At 44.1% G+C, this 22,102-nt stretch overlaps 1 protein-coding gene across 1 annotated transcript in view; it reads left to right on the forward strand.

The window, feature by feature from the left end:
- LOC116990665 (protein kinase C zeta type-like) overlaps positions 1-22,102 on the forward strand; it is a 288,589-nt gene that overhangs the window by 84,442 nt on the left and 182,045 nt on the right. Inside the window, exon 5 of the mRNA XM_033048584.1 lies at positions 13,457-13,588. Coding sequence (XP_032904475.1) covers positions 13,457-13,588 — 132 coding nt within the window. The remainder of the gene's footprint in view (positions 1-13,456; positions 13,589-22,102) is intronic.

The following is a 22,102-nucleotide window of genomic DNA, read 5'->3' on the forward strand; positions in this document are numbered from 1 at the left end:
TGACTCAGCGGGACAGGCAGAGAAGGAATGGGTGACGTTTCGGTTCGTGACCCTTCTTCAGAAATGCAGGGGTAAGATAAAGATTGATAGGTGGAACCAAGTGTGGATGATGCACAGATGGAGCCTGGTGGGTGACAAGGAGGAAGGAATGCTGAGACACATTAGTCAGTGGAAGCAGACAAATAAAAGAAATAGACAGATGGAGCAGGGTGGTGGATTGGAGGAAAAAGGTTAGAGATAGAGGCTGGAAGGTGATAGGCAGAACCAGATAAGGGAGATGGCAAATGGGATAAAGTGGGGGAGGATGTTTACCCTTTGTAACTAAGAGGAGCGAATTGAAAAGATGAACAAAGGGAGGGAGACCCTGGGTGTCCTGGTGGGCGTGGATTACTTGAAATCGTAAAATTCAGTGCTCATGCCACAAGCTTTGGGCTCATCATTCGGTAAATTAATTGGTGCTTTGAAGAGAGGCATAAGGAATTGTAGATGCCGAATCTTGAACAAAACACAAAGTGCTGAAGAAACTCAGTATGCTAGCCAGTGGGTACACAGTCAGCTGATACACAGACCACTTATGGTCGAAACCTCGTCAGTAGCTACGAAGGCTGGCACGTGACGTCATTGGCTAGGGGGAGTGTCCTGCTACTTAAGCTTATCTCATCTTGAGACCGGGGAGTCAACAGGTAGCTGAGCCCGAGAGAACAACCTCGCTCAGCTACAGCAGCAATGATAATTACGTTAGCGGACCAACTTAACATGTAACACCTGAATAAAACTACTGTTTGAACCTGCCTGACGTCTGGCCTTATTCACCACGTTTAGTGCCGCTACACCAGCATCTTTGGAGAGAATGGACAGGTGGTGTTTTGGGTTTCAGCATGACTGAAGCAGCATCCCGACTCAAAATGTCATCTGTCCCTTCTACAGATACTGCCTGACCAGCTGAGTTCCTCTTGCACTTTGTTTAGTTTATAGATACACAGAGACACAGCGCAGAAACAGGCCCGTCGGCCCACCACGTCTGTGCCGACCAGCGATCCTCATACACCAGTATTATCCTACTCTCTTGAGACAATAGACAATTTGCAATTTTATTGAAGCCAATTAACTTACAAACAAAAGAGAGTGGTGAATCCGTGGAATTCTCTGCCACAGAAGCTAGTTGAGGCCAGTTCATTGGCTATATTTAAGAGGGAGTTAGATGTGGCCCTTGTGGCTAAAGGGATCAGGGGGTATGGAGAGAAGGCAGATACAGGATACTGAGTTGGATGATCAGCCATGATCATATTGAATAGCGGTGCAGGCTCGAATGGCTTACTCCTGCACCTATTTTCTATGTTTCTATGTTTCTAAACCTGCACGTCTTTGGAGTGTGGGAGGAAACAGGAGCACCTGGAGAAAACCTACGTTGTCACGGGGAGAACGTACAAACTCTGTACAGACAGCACCCGTGGTCAGGATCGACCTGGGTCTCTCACCCTGTAAGGCAGCAACTCTACTGCTGCACCATTGGGTGTTTTGTTGATTTAAAGATGTTGGTGTATAAGGGTGTCTTTGAACACAAATCACTGGACGAGAATGGACAGATGATGTTTTGGGTCAGTGGACTTCATACTGATTGGTGTGGGTGTGGATGTGTGTATGGGTTAAAGCCTGGCATGTGATAGGTGGGTACAGATGGCGGGTGTTGATTGGCAGATGAATGGAGTAAGTAACAAAGGCTTGAGGTGAAAAGAAAACAAAAGGATGGCAGATAACGAGAGAAGAGGAGGAGTGAAATGTAAAGCTGGAGAGAAGCATATGGGTGAAGGTGGAAAGAGGGAAGGGAAAGTTCATAGTTGCTTCCTTTTTAATGCCCCTTTCCCATTCCCAGACGGACCTTTCTGTCCTGGACCTTCTATGGTGCCAGAGTGAGGCCACATGCAAACTAAAGAACACCTAATTTTCCACTTGGGTGGTTTACAGCCCAACGTTATGAACATAAAATTTCAATTAATACAATAAATGCTATTAAAGATTATTCCTCAACTATCTTCTCTGGTAGCTCATTCCCCATCACTCTCTGAATGTAAAAACTGCCCCTCAGCTTCGTATTGATGACATTTAGGGTGGTGGATGTTGTATACATGGATTTGAGGAAGGCTTTTGATAAGGTCCCTCATGGTACACACGATGACTTTATCGTATGAATTCAGAACTGGTATTTTCATAGAAGACAGAAGGTTGTGGTAGAAGGAAAATATTCTGGCTGGAGGTCTGTGACCAGTGGAGTTCCGCAGGGATCTGGGCTGGGACCTCTGTTGTTTGTTATATATATAAATGTAGACGGGCTGGTGAGTAAGTTTGCTGACAACATTAAAATTGGAGGAGTTGCAGGTGGTGAGGATACAGTACAATGTAGATCAGCTGCATAAATGGGCGGAAAAATGGCAGATGGGGTTTAACCCCAACAAATGTGAATTGTTCAGTGGTGGATCTGTAATATCTAGAGCCAGAATTTTGCATTCAATGCCATGTGCCTTTTCATGCCGTTTTTTTGATGATTTCACCAAGATAATTTCGCCAAGATAATGATCGAGTGCCTAAATCATCCTTTTTTTGCCGTTTTGCTAAAAGGTTGTGCTATTTTCTCTAGTTGTGATTACAATTACGTTTTCTATGTTAACATGTTGTTTAGTGATTAATGTTATTATTAACGAGCTAACATAGTATAACTTACAAGAACATTTCCACCACCGGGGCAAAACCGGGGGCGCCACCATCGGTTGTTCATTCGTTCGTGCTGGTTCAGTCTTCTCCAAGATCCATTTAGGAAAGAACTGCAGATGCTGGAAAAATCAAAGGTAGACAGAAAATGCTGGAGAAACTCAGCGGGTGAGGCAGCATCTATGGAGAGAAGGAATAGGCAACGTTTCGGGTCGAGACCCTTCTTCAGACTGATGTGGGGGGGCGGGAAAAAGAAAGGAAGAGGCGGAGACAATAGGACTAGAAGGAGAGCTGGGAATGGGGGATGGGGGATGGGGATGAGGGAGAAGTCAAGGGCTATCTAAAATTAGAGAAGTCAATGTTGATACCGGTGGGGTGTACACTACCCAAGCAAAATACCCAAACTTGTCTCCTCACTAAATTTACTGCTGGCTCCAGTCGCAAATTCAGTTTTCGAGTGATTCAGTGCAAAAATTTCACTATGGAAATTGGAAAACAAATCTCTCAGAGGTTGTTTAGTGAAATACACAGAGGAACATGTGTATGATGACCAAGCGAGTCATCATTTTGGAAAAAGTATGTTGACAGCAACTTCAACATTGTTGTGCAGAAAATTAGAGATGAAGTTGCATGCAACAAAATATGGATCTCAATAGACTAGACAACCGGTGCTGTGGGGAGATATGTTGCCAATGTGGTCATTGGTGCACTCCATCAATGGAGTATTTGTTGACATCGGAAGTATTGGAGAAGTCAAACAGCTCAACTATTGCTCAGTTGTTTACATCTTCACTTGCTGTACTTTGGCCAGAAGTTAAAAAACACGAGAATGTTCTTCTGTTTGTGACTGATGCAGCTCCGTACATGAAAAAAGCTGCTTGTGCTCTTAACGTTTTATTCCCCAAAATGTTACATTTGACATGCTTAGCTCAAGGACTTCATAGAATTACCAAGCACATACGTAGCTTGTTTCCAAATGTCGATCGCCTAGTTTCCAATGTCAAGAAAATCTTGTGCAGTTGTTCAAGGAAATGGCACCCAATATTCCGCTACCTTCTCAGCCGGTTTTGACCAGGTGGGGTACATAGCACTCTGCTGTACTCTACTATGCTGCAAATTTTGAAAAGATAACAGAAATCGTCAACTGTATTGGAGAAGAAGAATCTGCTACAGTCAGGATCATCAGTGAAATCATGCAGAAAATGTTCCTCCACTGCGACCTTGTGTTTATTGCTTCCAATTTTGCAAACTTCCCATAACCTATCACTTCACTTGAGAAATGTGACGAAACATTAGTGAATAGCTTGCAGGTTTTCAACAAAGTAACTGACGATATTCGTAAAGTTCCTGCCAATGTAGGTAAAGACATACAAGTAAAATGTGAGAGAGTAATTTTAGCTAACAAAGATCTTGAAGAAATACAAAACATAGCTGAAGTTCTCAAAGGTAGTTGCAATGCACAAGATATCAACATGAATATAGAGTCTAAAGCTTGTTTCGGGTATGCACCAGTGACCTCAGCTAAGGTAGGAAGAAGTTTTTCACAACTGAAGCATATTCTGTCTGACTGACGGTATAGTTTAACACCAGATAATTTGAAAAAAATGCTGGTAATTATGTTCAAGCGGCAACTTTGGTCATTTAATGCAGAATACCTTTATATTATCATTTTTAATCATATTTTGGTGGTGGTAATACATGCCTTTTTATGCAATTTTTTTGTCAATAAATGCCTTTTTCGTGCCTTTTTTGTAATTTTATTATGCCTTTTTGCCTGCCTATTTCAGTTTTTTAGTGCCGAAACACCCTGGCTCTAGCAATATCAAATTATGGGAGGCATATCTGAGAGACAGTCAGAATTTTTTTCCCAGGTTTGAAATGTCCAACACTAGAGGGCACGCAGCTATAAGGTGAGAGAGGGTATGTTTAATGTTGATGTTTTTTACACAGAGCTGAGGGAGCCTGGAACGCATTATCGGGGGTCCTGGTAGATACGATAGTGGTGTTTAAGAGGTTGTTAGATAGGCTCAAAGAAGTGTAGGGAATAGAGGGAAATGGATCATGTGCAGGCTGTAGGGGTTTTGCGTTTCCCTTTACTCCACAAAAAGGATTCCCCTAGGTTCTAGACCTCGGAATTATGGTGGGATATGATAAAAAGGTTGAATTGACCAGAGTGTGCCGATGAGAGAAAACAGAAACCAAGATGGACTCAAAGCAAGTCTAAAATTTACAGGCTTTATTAAACAATGAGAAATCGAATCTCACCAACACTGCATAATACGTGGCTAGACTTATGCTTTAAACTAAGACTATGGACAGAAGACTATCGGGCACGTCATAAAACTTACTTTTAACACAATTTTACTCCCCCTTGACCTTTCTCCCCTCAACCTCCTATTTCGGGAACTTCACCAGGTCACCAGGATACTCACAGCTAAGTCGATGCAGGCCCACGAGCTGTCCAGCAGAGCAGGAAGAGCAGGAAGAGAGAGAGAGTTCTGGCTTGACTTCGGCTTTTATACCTGAGCTTCCTTTGAAACCCCCAGGTGGTCCTCTGGATAGAAGGGGTTCTTTTGATGTTTCCCAGTTTCGATCTGGCATGAACAATAGGCTTCCGATGATAAGGGGTTTGCTGATGTCATGATCCCTCAGCCTGATCGTTATCATCCCCAATGGTGATTGTGCTTGTGCTGGCCTGTTTACCAGCGTCTGCTGGGGCTTGGTTCCTCCCTTTGTGTATCCAAGAGAATCTCGTTATCTCCGTCTCAGCCTTTCCTGTTCACACCGTTGTGTGATGTCCAAGTCCACATGCCAGACGGGTTTGATTCTTTCTGTGGATTGGGGGGGTTTTTCCGTTGCAGCCAGCAAATTTGTCTTTTAAAATATCCATGTCCTTGTCCAAGTCCGGATTGGCCCCAATAACTTACAAGGCAGATGAGATCAGTTCAATTAGGCATGATGTTCTGCACAAACATTGTGGGCCAAAGAGCCCGTTCCTGTGGTGTATCTTACTATGTTTCTGTGCATTAAATCTTAGTCTGCCCAACCTCTCCTTTTTGCTCAGCCCCTCAAGTCCTAACAACAACCTCGTACATTTTCTCTGCACTCTTTGGTCTGAATAAGGGTTCTGACCTGAAACGCCATCTATCCATTACCCTCCACATATGCAGCCTGACCCACTGAGTTTCTCCAGTGCTTTGACTTTTGCTTAGGATTCCAGGATTCAAGATTCAAGTTCCTTGTGTCTACACTTTTTTTTAAATGCTCTCTCTGTGTTCCATATCAGCTGGCACCCAGTAATTTCAGCCAGATGCTGAAAACTAAGGTGATTCAGCTGAGTGTTATATGGTGACCACTGGGTCGCACAGAAGCTATGCAGCAATATTAAAAGGTGTTTTATTATATTTTTTAAATAAAGCCCTGGACAGAAGCATCTTGAAAAATGCATAAAAGTCTAAGCAGGTGCATTATACATTTGGTTATTGACTCACACAAGTCAATTGTTTGATCTGTTATCAGTGAACCATTTCATCTGTTTATCATTATGGATATTTTGCTAGAGGCTCTCATTTGATTTGCTGTAGATGAATGAACTTGATTCAAAATATTTGCAGATTTATTGAAATGTAACGTGTGCATGATTTGTCATCTGAAGCAGATGGTGATATATTTGTAATCCATTCTGAATGCTAATTTTTCCTGTTTTTGAGCTTCTTTCTTCATCCATCCCCCAATCAATCTGCTCCATTGCTTGCAAATGAGTCATATAGTCATAGAGTGATACAGTGTGGAAACAGGCCCTTTGGCCCAACTCGTCCACACCGCCAACAATGTCCCAGCTACGCTAGTCGCACTTGTCTGTGCTTGGTCCATGTCCTCCAAACCTGTCCTATCTATGTACCTGTCTAATTGTTTCTTGACCAGCCTCAACTACCTCCTCTGGCAGCTTGGTCCATATACCCTCCACCCATTGTGTGAAAAATTGACCCCTCAGATTCCTATTAAATCTTTACCCCTTCACCTTGAATCTATGTCCTCTGGTCCTCGATTCCTCTACTCTGTGCATCTACCCGATCTATTCCTCTCATGATTTTGTATTATAAGATCTCCCCTCATCCTCCTGCGCTCCATGGAATAGAGACCCAGCTTACTCAACCTCTCCCCAAAGCTCACACTATCTAGTCCTGGCATCTAAATCTTTTCTGAACCCTTTCAAGCATGACAATATCTTTCCAATTACATGGTGCCCAGAACTGAACACAATATTCTAAATGCGGTCTCACCAACGCCTTATACAACTGCAGCATGACCTCCCAACTTCTATACTCAATACTCTGACTGATGAAGGCCAAAGTGCCAAAAGTATTTTTGACCACCAAATCTACTTGCGGCTCGACCTTCAAGGAACCATGCACCTGTACTCCTAGATCCCTCTGCTCTACAACACTACCCAGAGGCCTACCATTTACTGTGTATGTCCTGTCCTTGTTCAACATCCTAAAATGCAACACCTCACACTTTTCTGTATTAAATTCCATCAACCATTCCTCCGCCCACCTGGCCAATCGATCCAGATCCAGCAGCAAACTTTCACAACCATCTTCACTATCTGCAAATCACTAACTTTTGCATCATCAGCAAACTTGCTAATCTTGCCCTGTATGTTCTTATCCAAATCAGATGACAATCAGTAATAGGCCCAGCAACGAACCCTGAGGCACACCACTAGTTACAGTCCTCCAGTCCGAGAAGCAACCTTCCACCATCACCCTCTGCTTCCTTCCAAGGAGCCAATTTGCTATCCATTGAGCTATCTCTCCTTGGATCCCATGCGATCTAACCTTCCAGAGCAGCCTACCATGCGGAACCTTGTCGAATGCCTTACGGAAATCCATGTTCACAACATCTACAGCTCTGCCCTCATCAACCTTTTTGGTCACGTCTTCAAAAAAATCAAACAGATTTGTGAGACACGACCTTCCAAGTACAAAACCAAGCTGACTATCCCTAATCAGCCCTTGCCCATCCAAATGCCTGTATATCATATCCCTCAGAATACTCTCCAGTGAGTTACCAACTACAGATTTTAAGCTGACCGACCTATAGTTCCCAGCATTTTCCCTGCAGCCGTTCTTGAAAAGAGTCACAACATTTTCCACCCAGCTGTATTCCGGCATCTCTCCTGTATTTAAGGACGACTAGTACATTTCAACCAGGGCTCCCTCAAGTTCCTCTCTAGTTTCCCACTATGTCCTCGGTTATATCTGATCAGTCCCTGGAGATTTGTCTACCTTCAAACACAACAGTACCTTCAGTACATCTTCAACGGTAAGCCTGACAGCTCTCATGACACTTCCAGTGACTGCTCCAATTTCCTCCGTCCCACTGTCTACCTCCTCGGTAAATACGGAGGAGAAATATTCATTGAGGACCTTGCCCATCTCCCGTGGTTCCACACAGAGGTGACCGCTTTGATTCCTGAGAGGTCCCACTCTTTCTATAGTTACCCTTTTCCCCCTTATGTATTTATAAAATCTTTTGGGATTGTCCTTAATGCTACCCGCCAGATCTATCTCCTGTGTAAGAAAGAACTGCAGATACTGGTTTAAATCGAAGGTAGACACAAAATGCTGGAGCAACTCAGGGGGTCAGGCAGCATCTCTGGAGAGAAGGAATGGGTGACGTTTCGGGTCGAGACCCTTCTTCAGACTGGTTAGGGATAAGGGAAACGAGACATATAGACGGTGATGTGGAGAGATAAAGAACAATGAAAGAAAGATATGTAAAAAAGTATTGATGGATAAGGAAACAGGCCATTGTAAGCTGTTTGTAGGGTGAGAATGAGAAGCAAGTGCGACTTGGGTTCGGGGGGGATAAGATGGAGAGGGAATGCTGGGGCAAACTGAATTGAGGGAAATCAATATTCATACCATTGGGCTGTAAGTTGCCCAAGCGAAATATAGAAACATAGAAAATAGGTGCAGGAGTAGGCCATTCGGCCCTTCGAGCCTGCACCGCCATTCAATATGATCATGCCTGATCATCCAACTCAGTATCCTGTACCTGCCTTCTCTCCATATCACCTGATACCTTTAGCCACAAGGGCCACATCTAACTCCCTCTTAAATATAGCCAATGAACTGGCCTCAACTACCTTCTGTGACAGAGAATTCCAGAGATTCACCACTCTCTGTGTGAAAAATGTTTTTCTCATTTCGGTCCTAAAAGATTTCTCCCTTATCCTTAAACTGTGACCCCTTGTTCTGGACTTCCCCAACATCGGGAACATTCTTCCTGCAGCTAGCCTGTCCAACCCCTTAAGAATTTTGTAAGTTTCTATAAGATCCACCCTCAATCTTCTAATTTCTAGCGAGTACAAGCCGAGTCTATCCAGTCTTTCTTCATATGAAAGTCCTGACATTCCAGGAATCAGTCTGGTGAACCTTCTCTGTACTCCCTCTATGGCAAGAATGTCTTTCCTCAGATTAGGAGACCAAAACTGTACGTAATACTCCAGGTGTGGTCTCACCAAGACCCTGTTCAACTGCAGTAGAACCTCCCTGCTCCTATACTCAAATCCTTTTGCTATGAATGCTAACATACCATTCGCTTTCTTCACTGCCTGCTGAACCTGCATGCCTACTTTCAATGACTGGTGTACCATGACACCCAGGTCTTGTTGCATCTCCCCTTTTCCTAATCGGCCACCATTCAGATAATAGTCTACTTTCCTGTTTTTGCCACCAAAGTGGATAACCTCACATTTATCCACATTATAATGCATCTGCCATGCATTTGCCCACTCACCCAGCCTATCCAAGTCACTTTGCAGCCTCCTAGCATCCCCCTCACAGCTAACACTGCCCCCCAGCTTCGTGTCATCCGCAAACTTGGAGATGTTGCATTCAATTCGCTCGCCCAAATCATTAATATATATTGTAAATAGCTGGGGTCCCAGATCTGAGCCTTGCGGTACCCCACTAGTCACTGCCTGCCATTCTGAAAAGGACCCGTTTACTCCTACTCTTTGCTTCCTGTCTGCCAGCCAGTTCTCTATCCACATCAATACTGAACCCCCAATACCGTGTGCTTTAAGTTTGTATACTAATCTCTTATGTGGGACCTTGTCGAAAGCCTTCTGAAAGTCCAGATATAACACATCCACTGGTTCTCCCTTATCCACTCTACTAGTTACATCCTCGAAAAATTCTATAAAATTCGTCAGACATGATTTACCTTTCATAAATCCATGCTGACTTTGTCCAATGATTTCACCACTTTCGAAATGTGCTGCTATCCCATCTTCAATAATTGGCTCTAGCAGTTTCCCCACTACCGATGTTTGACTAACTGGTCTGTAATTCCCTGTTTTCTCTCTCCCTCCCTTTTAAAAAAGTGGGGTTACATTAGCTACCCTCCAATCCTCTGGAACTAATCCAGAATCTAAAGAGTTTTCAAAAATTATCACGAATGCACCCACTATTTCTGGGGCTACTTCCTTAAGTACTCTGGGATGCAGCCTATCTGGCCCTGGGGATTTATCGGCCTTTAATCCATTCAATTTACCTAACACCACTTCCCGGCTAACCTGGATTTGACTCAGTTCCTCCATCTCATTTGACCCCAGTCTCCTGCTATTTCCGGCAGATTATTTATGTCTTCCTTAGAGAAAACAGAACCAAAGTAGTTATTCAATTGGTCTGCCATGTCCTTGTTCCCCATGATCAATTCACCTGTTTCTGACTGCAAGGGACCTGCATTTGTTTTAACTAATCTTTTTCTGTTCACATATCTATAAAAACGTTTGCAGTCAGTTTTTATGTTCCCTGCCAGTTTTCTTTCATAATCTATTTCCCCTTTGTTAATTAAGCCCTTTGTCCTCCTCTGCTGGACTCTGAATTTCTCCCAGTCCTCTGGTAGGCTGCTTTTTCTGGCTAATTAGGTGGTCAAAAAGGCTTTTGGAACATTGGCCTTCATCAGTCAGAGTATTGAGTATAGAAGTTGGGAGGTCATGTTGCAGTTGTATAAGACGTTGGTGAGACTGCATTTAGAATATTGTGTTCAGTTCAGAACACCATGTTATAGGAAAGATATTGTCAAGCTTGAAAGTGTTCAGAAAAGATTTACAAGGATGTTGCCAGGACTAGAGGGTGTGAGTTATTGGGAACTGTTGAGTATGCTGGATCTCTATTCCATGGAGCACAGGAGGGGAGATCTTATCGAGCAGGGGGTTCCCAACCTTTTTCGTCCCGTTTACCCCTGGCAACTTTAATAGCACATAACAATGTTATTTCATTTATTTATGAACAACTAATGATGAACAGAATACCAGAACCAAACAGAGTCAGTCAATGAGAAAAAATATGTACACATTTGCCACCTGGGTAGGTGAAATTTACCCCATGTTGGGAGCCCTTGTTATAGAGGTATACAAAATCATGAGAAGAATTGATCGGGTAGATGCAAAAAGTCCTTTGCCCAGAATAGGGGAATCGAGGACCAGTGACATAGGTTCAAGGTGAAGGGGAAAATATTTAATAGGAATACGAGGGGTAACTTTTTCACGCAATGGGTGATGGGTGTAAGGAACAGCTGCTTGCCAGAGAAGGGAGTTGAAGCTGGGATTATCTCATTGTTTAAGAAACAGTTAGACAGGTACATGGATAGGATAGGTTTGGAATGATATGGACCAAGCGCAGGCAAGTGGGACTAGTGTAGCTGGGACATTTTAGGCTGGTGTGGGCGTGTTAGGCCGAAGAGCCTGTTTCCACACGGTAACACTCTATGACTCTAAGAGGACATAATTATAAGGTGAGGGGGTGGGGAGGAGGAGAGTCAATAGAAACACGAAGAGCAACTCTTGTGCACAAAGGGTGGTGGGTATATGGAATGAGCTGCCAAAGGAGGTAGTTGAGGCAGGTACTATCATGACATTTACAAGACATTTGGACAGGTACATGGATAGAATAGGTTTAGAGGGTTATGGGCAGGTTGAACTAGTGTAGACAGAGCAAGTTGGTTGGTGTGGGCAAGTTGGATTTGTCTCCATGCTGTACGACACTCTACCTGCACGTATGTTTGCTCTAAGGTCTGGAGTTCAATTTGTCAACTTCTATCTTTCTATAGTGCCCTCCATAATGTTTGGGACAAAGACCCATCATTTATTTATTTGCCTCCAATATGTACTCCACAATTTGCTATTTGTAATAGAAATAAAATCACATGTGGTTAAAGTGCATATTGTCAGATTTTAGTAAAGGCCATTTTTGCACATTTTGGTTTCACCATAATGTTTGGGACACAGCAATGTCATGTAAATGAAAGTAGTCATGTTTAATATTTTGTTGCATATCCTTTGCATGCAATGACTGTTTGAAGCTGCGATTCATAGACATCACCAGTTGCTGGGTGTCTTCTCTGGTGACAGGGGCGGAAAACCCGGGGAGGCCAGAGGGGACACGTCCCCTCCATGTTTTGAGAGGTGGGGGACATCCCCCCCCAAGTTTTTGTAATGAGGATTTTAAAACCCGGTGAAATCTCCGCTTTCTGCGAGACAGTGGGGGTGGGACTGAAGTTCGAGGACGAGAGAGACGTCGGTTAGCAGGCAATGGGGGTGGGACATGATAATTCAGCGCGATGATTGGAAGAGGGAGGAGTGGGGGTGGGGGGTGGGCCTGAGGATAGAGTGCGGTGATTGGAGGAGGGAGACGTGGCACAGACCTGCGCTTCATCCGCAGGTAGGATCGATCCCGGCCGGGTCTCCGGCGCTGTCCCGAGTGCCCCCTCCACGGGTGGCCAGAGAGGTCGGCAGCAAAGATCCTCCGCTATAGGATCTTTGGTCGGTAGTCAGACCGGCGCGGTGCCCCCCAGGCCCACAGCCAGCGCAGAGATGCAGTGCTAAACCAGGTCAACTCTGCCTGTGCCGCCAGGTGAGCCTCTAGCCCTTCCTGGACTTGCGGGAAACATGGCCAGCGCGGAGAAGCAGCGCTGGTATGCAGTCAGTCCAGCCAGGGCTGTAGTTACCCCGGTGAGACAGGCAGAGTTGAGCTGCATTTAGCGCTGGATTGAGCCTCCAAAGTCTCGCGCGCGTGTGTGTGTGAGTGCGCATGTGCGCGTGGCCGCCAATCAACTCGAATGAAAGCAAAATAAGGTTGGAATTTTGTTTAAAGAAAAGGACACAAAGTGCTGGAGTAATCAGCAGGTCAAACAACATCTCCGAAGAACATGGATAGGTGACGTTTCAGGTCAGGACCATTCTTCAGACAGTTTAAATTCCATTTGGAATATTTTGGAGGACCAAGAAACCAAGAAACTTCTAATTAGATGAAAGGAGCTTCTGATGGTTAAAGATTAAAAAAAGAGACACAAGGAATTGCAGATGCTGGTTTATAAAAAAATGACAAAGTGCGGAGTAAGTGCGGGTCAGGCAGCACCTCTGGAGAACATGGGTAGGTGGTATCTCGGGTTGGAACCTGTACAGATTTTTTTTTAATTTTGCTGTCACCAACTCCAATTTACTACTGTTTCATTTCTCAGTTAAGTTTCAATTCTGACAGGATTTTGTTACTAATTGCAGTCTGAACGGCAGCACATCGGAGACATTTTTTCTTGTACAAGATTCAGATCAACAATGGCTATTGTATGATAAGGCGATTTTCATTTACAAAATGTTGATAGGCTCACTTGTATAGAACAAGGAAACTTGTCGTAATGGAATTGGAATGAATAACAGTTGTTTTCTTATTCACAGAAGGCCTACTGTGGATACTGCAGTGAAAGGATATGGGGTCTCGGCAGGCAAGGTTACAAGTGTATCAACTGCAAGTTGTTGGTCCATAAACGCTGCCACAGACTTGTTCCTTTGACCTGCCAAAGGCACATGGTAAGTAATAATATAGACAATAGATAATATCTTCCAATAGTGAATGTTAACATTTGTACATTGATTAAATATACTTTCGTTCCGCATATGTTTCCCACCTTCAACCTATAATTAAAAAAATAAATACATCTAACTGTTATGTGAAGCACTGCTTCAAGGCTAACTGGTTCAATCAACAAATCATTAACATTTGTAGCACAGAGATAATGAGTATTTAACCCAAGGTTTCTCTGTGGGTTTTAATATCTGTATATTTTTAATCTAGTTCATTAAATGAATTATATACTCTCTTGAAGATTATAGGAAGGATGTCAACAAAATAGAGAGAGTACAGAGGAGTACAGAGGAGATTTACTAGAATGTTGCCTGGGTTTCAGCAACTAAGTTACAGAGAAAGGTTGAACAAGTTAGGGCTTTATTCTTTGGAGCGCAGAAGGTTAAGGGGGGACTTGATAGAGGTTTTTAAAATGATGAGAGGGATAGACAGAGTTGACGTGGAAAAGCTTTTCCCACTGAGAGTAGGGAAGATTCAAATAAGGGGACATGACTTGAGAATTAAGGGACTGAAGTTTAGGGGTAACATGAGGGGGAACTTCTTTACTCAGACAGTGGTAGCTGTGTGGAATGAGCTTCCAGTGAAGGTGGTGGAGGCAGGTTCGTTTTTATCATTTAAAAATAAATTGGATAGTTATATGGATGGGAAAGGAATGGAGGGTTATGGTCTGAGCGCAGGTATATGGGACTAGGGGAGATTATGTGTTCGGCACGGACTAGAAGGGTCGAGATGGCCTGTTTCCGTGCTGTAAAAATTGTTATATGAATATATAAATCTCCCTGAGAAGGGAAGATTAGCAATGCAAGTTAGTAGAAATTAATGTGTTCATGCAGTTGCATGGAACTGTAGATAGTGGTTTACAAAAAAAAAGTGCCTGAGTAACTCAGCATTTCAGGCAGCATCTCAGGAGAACAGGGAAAGGTAATGTTTCGGGTCAGGACTGATTGTATTGGGGGAACAAATCTGGAAAAGAGGTGGAGGCAGGATAGGGCTCTGGTGAGACCACATCTGGAGTATTGCGTACAGTTTTGGTCTCCTAATTTGAGGAAGGACATCCTTATGATTGAGGCAGTGCAGCGTAGGTTCACGAGATTGATCCCTGGGATGGCGGGACTGTCATGAGGAAAGATTGAAAAGACTAGGCTTATATTCACTGGAGTTTAGAAGGATGAAGGGATATCTTATAGAAACATATAAAATTATAAAAGGACTGGTCAAGCTAGATACAGGAAAAATGTTCCCAATGTTGGGCGAGTCCAGAACCAGGGGCCATAGTCTTAGATTAAAGGGGAGGCCATTTAAGACTGAGGTGAGAAAATGCTTTTTCACCCAGAGAGTTGTGAATTTGTGGAATTCCCTGCCACAGAGGGCAGTAGAGACCAAATCACTGGATGGGTTTAAGAGAGAGTTAGATAGAGCTCTAGGGGCTGGTGGAATCAAGGGATATAGGGTGAAGGCAGGCACGGATTATTGATTGGGGACGATCAGCCATGATCACAATAAATGGCGGTGCTGGCTCGAAGGGCCGAAAGGCCTCCTCCTGCACCTATTTTCTATGTTTCCAGGACAAATGATATGTGGATAGACACAAAATGCTAGAGTAACAGCGGGACAGGCAGCATCTCTGGATAGAAGGAATGGGTGATGTTTCGGGTTGAATCCCTTCTTTGGACTGAGAGTCAGGGGAGAGGGAGACACAGAGATAAGGAAGGGTAAAGTATGTGAAAACGAGACAGCAAAAGAGATGCAGAGTGAGGCCCAGCACCAATTGAGAGAAACAGCACCTCGTGTTTCGCTTGGGAGCTAACACCCCAGCGTTATGAATATTGACTTCTCTAACTTCAAGTAACTCTTGCTTTCCCTCTCTCTCCAATCCTCCCCCTTCCCAGTTCTCCGACCTGTTTGACTGTCTCTGATTCCATTTTATCTCTGTTTGCTTTGTTGTCACTTCTCTTAGTTAACAATGATCTATTCTATATTTTCCTTGAACCTTATCTCTTTTGATGTCTCGTTTTCACACAATTTACCCTTCCTTATCTCTGTGTCTCCCTCTCCCCTGACTCAGTCTGAAGAAGGGTCTTGACCCAAAAAGTCACCCATTCCTTCTATCCAGAGATGCTGCCTATCCCGCTGAGTTACTCCAGCATTTTGTGTCTGTCTTCAGTGTAATCCAGCATCTGCAGTTCCTTCCCACACAAATGATAGGTGGATACTGGTGAAGGGATTTTTGATTGGCAGATGCATGAACAAAAGGAGATAAAAAGGAGACAGAAGGGTGCAAGATGAGGAGGGAAAGGAGTGAATGTGAAGCCAAAGGAAGGGAAATAGGTGGAAGGGGATAGGGGCAATGAGTCATGGGATAGTGGGAGAAATGTGTGCACACGGGTGAGGCACAGGGAAGAGAGTGGAGAACAAAGTGGTGGAGGTGGTTGGGTTGTTACCTAAAATGGGCCAATTCAATGTTCATACTGGTGTACCACTTGTAAACTGCCCGAGTCGAATATGTGCTTTCCTTTAATTTGCGTGTGAATGAATGAATGAATGAATGAATGAATGAATGAATGAATGAATGAATGAAAGATACTTTATTGTCACAGATACAGTGAAAAGCTTTATTTGCCGACAGTTCCAAAAGTACCGAACAGTCCTATCCAGTTTAGTTTAGTTTAGAGATACAGCGCGGAAACAGGCCCTTCAGCCTACCAAGTCCGCCCCGACCAGCGATCCCCACACATTAACACTATCCTACAGACACTGGGGGAAAATTTACACTTTATCTCGGTGGCACAGTTCCCATCGACGGCAGTGGCTCGGGACCGATTCCGCGTCCGCAGTGGGCGAGGAGGGCCTACTGGACGAGTCCTTTGTCATCAGTCTGCGGCGGGCATTCCGGGTGAGTCGGGCCTGCTTGCTGGAGTGTCCTGGCCTGCTGCTCACTGTGTGCGGTCTCACTCTGGTAATGGAGGAGGCCCAGGACAGAATGGTCAGTATGGGAAGGGGTGGGTGGGGGGTGAACCCGCCATTAGTCACATCTTTCCATGCCGATACCATTCCACTTTACAAAAAGACCATTCTGTCTGCAACAGACACAAAATGCTGGAGTAACTCAGTGGGATAGGCAGCATCTCTGGAGAGAAGGAATGGGTGATGTTTCAGGTCGAGACCCTTCTTCAGATGCCTCGACCCGAAACATCACCCATTCCTTCTCTCCAGAGATGCTTCCTGTCCCGCTGAGATACTCCAGCTTTTGTGTATCTTCGGTTTAAAACAGCATCTGCAGTTCCTTCCTACACATTCCCTCCGCAACACCTTGCTTTACTCATCCCATCCCATCTAAACCACCTCCTCCCCAGATACTTACCCCTACAACTGCTGGAGGTACAGCACATGTCCCTACACCTCCTCCCTCACATCCTTCTCAGGGCCCCAGTAGTCTTTCCAGATGAGACAGGGGTTCAAATGAACCTCTTCTAACCTCATCTACTCAAATCGGTGCTCTCAAAGTGGACTCTTTTACATCAATTTGTTTTCTGTTGTGTATCTCTAAACTAAGCAATTAACATTTTAAGACCTGCATCTCCTCCAACCTCATCTATTGCATCCGCTGCTCTAGATGTCAGCTGATCTACATCGGTGAGACTTGCCGATCGTTTCGCTGAACACCTCCGCTCGGTCCGCATTAACCAACCTGACCTCCCGGTGGCTCAGCACTTCAACTCCCCCTCCCATTCCGTATCCGACCTCTCTGTCCTGGGTCTCCTCCATGGCCAGAGCGAGCAACTAGAGGAACAGCACCTCATATTCCGCTTGGGGAGTCTGCATCCTGGGGGCATGAACATTGGATTCTCCCAATTTTGTAAGCCCTTGCTGTCTCCTCCCCTTCCTATCTCTCCCTCAGCCCTCGGGCTCCTCCTCCTCCTTTTTCCTTTCTTCTGGGGACTGTTTCTTCCCAGCTGTTATCATCCTACCAAAACCAGAGAGCTGAAAAGCTATCCTTGATCTGACTTAAGATAGACACAAAAAGCTGGAGTAACTCAGGCAGCATCTCTGGAGAGAAGGAATGGGTGACGTTTTGGATCAAAACCCTTCTTTACACTCAATCAATCTCGACCCGAAACGTCACCCATTCCTTCTCTCCAGAGATGCTGCCTGTCCCACTGAGTCTGCATCCTGGGGGCATGAACAGGGGCTTTTTGTGTCTATCTTTGGTTTAATTCTGCATCTGCTGTTCCTTCTTACACACCTTGATCTGACTTGCTGGCTTACCTTCCACCACACGTTATTCTATTATCATGTATCTACACTAGAAATGGATCGATTGTAATCATGTGTTGTCTTTTGGCTGACTGGTTAGTACGCAAAAAAAAGCTTTTCATTGTACCTCAGTGCACGTGACAATGAACTAAACTAAGATATTCAAAAGAGAGTAAAGTATAATTTCCTGCAGGCCAGGTATTGTTCATCATGTTTACTTAGAAGTAAACTCCAACTTGCACTGACAGATACTCTATTCCTGATGAACGTAGGGTGATAGATGTTGTATGCATAGATTTTTGTTAAGCTTTTGATAAAATCCCTCATGGTAAACTAATCTGGAAGATTATGATGTATTAGTCGTATGACTTAGTCATATAGAATCAGCACTGGCTTATTAATACAAAACTGGGTTGCGGTGGGAGGTAGATATTCAGGCTAGGGTTCTGTGACCAGTGGAGTTCCTCAGGATCTATGCTGGGACCTCTGATGTTTGTGATATCTATATAAATGACCTAGACGTAAATGTAGATGGGTTGGTGAGTATGTTTGCTGAGGACACTAAAATTGGAGGAATTGCAGATACCTGTAGTGAGAAATGTTAGAAACATAGAAACATAGAAAATAGGTGCAGGAGTAGGCCATTCGGCCCTTCGAGCCTGCACCGCCATTCAATATGATCATGGCTGATCATCCAACTCAGAATCCTGTACCTGCCTTCTCTCCATACCCCCTGATCCCTTTAGCCACAAGGGCCACATCTAACTCCCTCTTAAATATAGCGATGCATGTTGTCAGAAGATACAGTGGTATATGGATCAGCTGCAGAAATAGGCGTAGAAATGGCAGATAGAATTTAACCCAAGTAAGTGGAGGTGTTGCACTTTGGGAGATTGAATTTAAGGATAGGGTTAATGGCAAAACCCTTAACAGTATTGATGTGAAGAGAAATCTTGAATTCAAAATTCATTGCTCTCTAAAAGTGCAGCATAATAGGGTGGTAGCATCGTATTTGATGGTATGCTTGCCTTCATTGATAGGGGCATTCATTATGTCAGGAAGTCTTGATGCAGCTCTGTAGGCCCTTGTTTAGGCCACATTTTGAGTATAACGTATAGTTTTGTCCACCCCATTACAGGAAAGATGTGGAGGCTTTGGAGAGGGGGCAGAGGATTTGTACCAGAATGCTGCCTAAATTAGATATCTTCAGCTGAAGGGAGAGGTTAGATAGATTTGGATTATTTTCTCTGGAATGGCGGTCATTGAGGGAGACGATAGATATATATAAAATTATGAGGCAGAGATAGGGAAGATGGTTAGAACCTTTGTCCCAGGGTGAAAATGTCCAACACTAGAGGGCATAGCTAAAAGGTGAGGGGGGAAACTTTAATGGCAATGTCCGGGGCAGGATTTTTACACAGAGTGCATTGGCAGTTGTGGTGGTGGAAGCAGATACAATAGTGGTGTTTAAAATAATTTTTAATGGAGGGATATGCATCATGTACAGGCAGATGAGATCAATTTAACTACGCATCATGTCCGGCACAAGCATTGTGGGCTGAAGGGCCCGTTCCTGTGCTGTACTGTTCTATGTTCTATGTTCCTACTGCCTCTGCATCCCTCCCATGTTGATCTTAAGGCTTTTGGGTAAAGGAGGGACCTAAAATGAACCTGCCCCATTGACATTCAGGAACACAAGAAACCGGTTTTGGTTCAAACTCTTGATGCCTGCACTGGGGCTAGTAAATATCCGTTCTTCAAATCTATAGACTTCTGCATCAGACCTAGCTTCGTCTCTATGGTCAGGTATCCTACAGGTCCACCACCGATTTTCTGGCACCCTTCAGTGAGGTGAGATCGGCTGTCTCACCCGGCCTAGGCACCAAATTGAGTTACTCCGAGTTACAAATTGCCAAGATATGTCCACAAAGATCGGGACATATTCAATCTGATCAACTGATTGCATTCTTTCAGGTGGTGGGGTAGTGTTGCTGGTTAGAGAGGAGATTAACGCAATGGAAAGGAAGGACATTAGCTTGGAGGATGTGGAATCGATATGGTGCGAAACACTAAGGGGCAGAAAACGCTAGTGGGTGTTGTGTACAGGCCACCTAAAAGTAGTAGTGGAGTTGGGGATGGCATCAAAACAGGAAATTAGAAATGTGTGCAACAAAGGTAAAACAGTTATAATGGGTGACTTCAATCTACATATAGATTGGGTGAATCAAATTGGCAGGGGTGCTTAGGAAGAGGATTTCTTGGAATGTATGTGGGATAGTTTTCTAAACCAACATGTAGAGGAACCAACGAGAGAGCAGGCTATTCTCGACTGGGTGTTGAGTAATGAGGAAGGGTTAGTTAGCAGTCTTGTTGTGCGTGGCCTCTTGGGCAAGAGTGACCATAATATGGTTGAGTTCTTCATTAGTGTAGAGAGTGACATTGTTAATTCAGAAACAAGAGTTCTGAACTTAAAGAAAGGTAACTTTGAGGGTATGAGACTGCAAGATGGCTTGGATAGGCTGGGTGAGTGGGCAGATGCAGTATAATGTGGATAAATGTGAGGTTATCCACTTTGGTGGCAAAAACAGGAAAGTAGACTATTACCTAAATGGTGGCTGATTAGGAAAAGGGGAGATGCAACGACACCTGGGTGTCATGGTACAGCAGTCATTGAAAGTAGGCATGCAGGTGCATGTTGGCATTCATAACAAAATAATTTGAGTATAGGAACAGGGAGATTCTACTGCAGTTGTACAGGGTCTTGGTGAGACCACACCTGGTATATTGCGTACAGTTTTGGTCTCCAAATCTGAGGAAAGACATTTTTGCCATAGAGGGAGTACAGAGAAGGTTCACCAGACTGATTCCTGGGATGTCAGGACTTTCATATGAGGAAAGACTGGATGGACACGGCTTGTACTCGCTAGTATTTAGAAGATTGAGGGGGGATCTTATAGAAACTTACAAAATTCTTAAGGGGTTGGACAGGCTAGATGCAGGAAGATTGTTCCCGATGTTGGCGAAGTCTAGGACAAGGGGTCACAGTTTAAGGATAAAGGGGAAATCCTTTAGGACCGAGATGAGAAAAAATAATTCACACAGAGAGTGGTGAAACTTTGGAACTCCCTGCCACAGAAGGTAGTTGATGCCAGTTCATTGGCTATATTTAAGAGGGATTTAGATGTGGCCCTTGTGGCTAAAGGGATCAGGGGGTATGGAGAGAAGGCAGGTACAGGATACTGAGTTGGATGATCAGCCATGATCATATTGAATGGCGGTGCAGGCTCGAAGGGCCGAATGGCCTACTCCTGCACCTATTTTCTATGTTTCTATGTTTATTTAAACAATGCCAAATAATTGATTTTTGGAGGCAAAGTGCATGTTCTTACTATTCACATCAAGGTACTTTTTGTCCAAGTCTCACTCAAGGAGTCCAGATAACATTCTTTGCTGCAATTTATTGAAAATCTTTATTAGTTAGAGTGAAGCTGGTTGCATGGCCATTAGTCATCTCGCGGTTACCCATCTCAACCCAAGAACATAGCGACAGGAGTTTCTTAGAGCAACGTGCTTGCCCAACCATCTTCAGCTGTTTCACTTTCCTTCCATGGTGTGGTTGAGATCATGGCTCCTTGCTGATGGTTGCCCAATGTTCAATTTCATTTGCATTATCATAGAAATTATTGTGAAATATTGTCCATGCCTCTATGTACCAAGGACATGATAACATCTAGCGTTGACAAATTACATTTATACCAAGCACTGGCCATCTCGAATGAGAGAATCTGACCACTCAATGGGGACATTAAAAGACATTCCCTTCCCAGTCAACATCCTGGGTTCATCAATGACCAGAAACCAAACAGAATAATACACGTAATTAATGTGGCTGCAAGAAGACGTCGGAGCGGGGTATTCTGTGGTGAGTGACTCCCATACTTACTCTCCAAAGCCATTCCGCCTTCAACAATGCCCATTGAAAGGATAATGACATATTCTCTAAAAGCTCAGCAGCATCCAGAATAAAGCAGTCTACTTGAAAAGCACCCCATCCACCACATCGTATTCAATCATTCGTCTGCTGCACACCGTGCCTTCGATGTGTACCATCTGCAAAATGCAGTTACTTAACATGGCTTGGATATCTTCCAAATCAATGATTCCTACATACAAAAGGCAATGCATAGAAAAAGCCCTGTTTTACT

The sequence above is a fragment of the Amblyraja radiata genome, chromosome 31 (genome assembly GCF_010909765.2).
Source record: "Amblyraja radiata isolate CabotCenter1 chromosome 31, sAmbRad1.1.pri, whole genome shotgun sequence".
In the NCBI taxonomy this organism is placed as follows: domain Eukaryota; kingdom Metazoa; phylum Chordata; class Chondrichthyes; order Rajiformes; family Rajidae; genus Amblyraja; species Amblyraja radiata.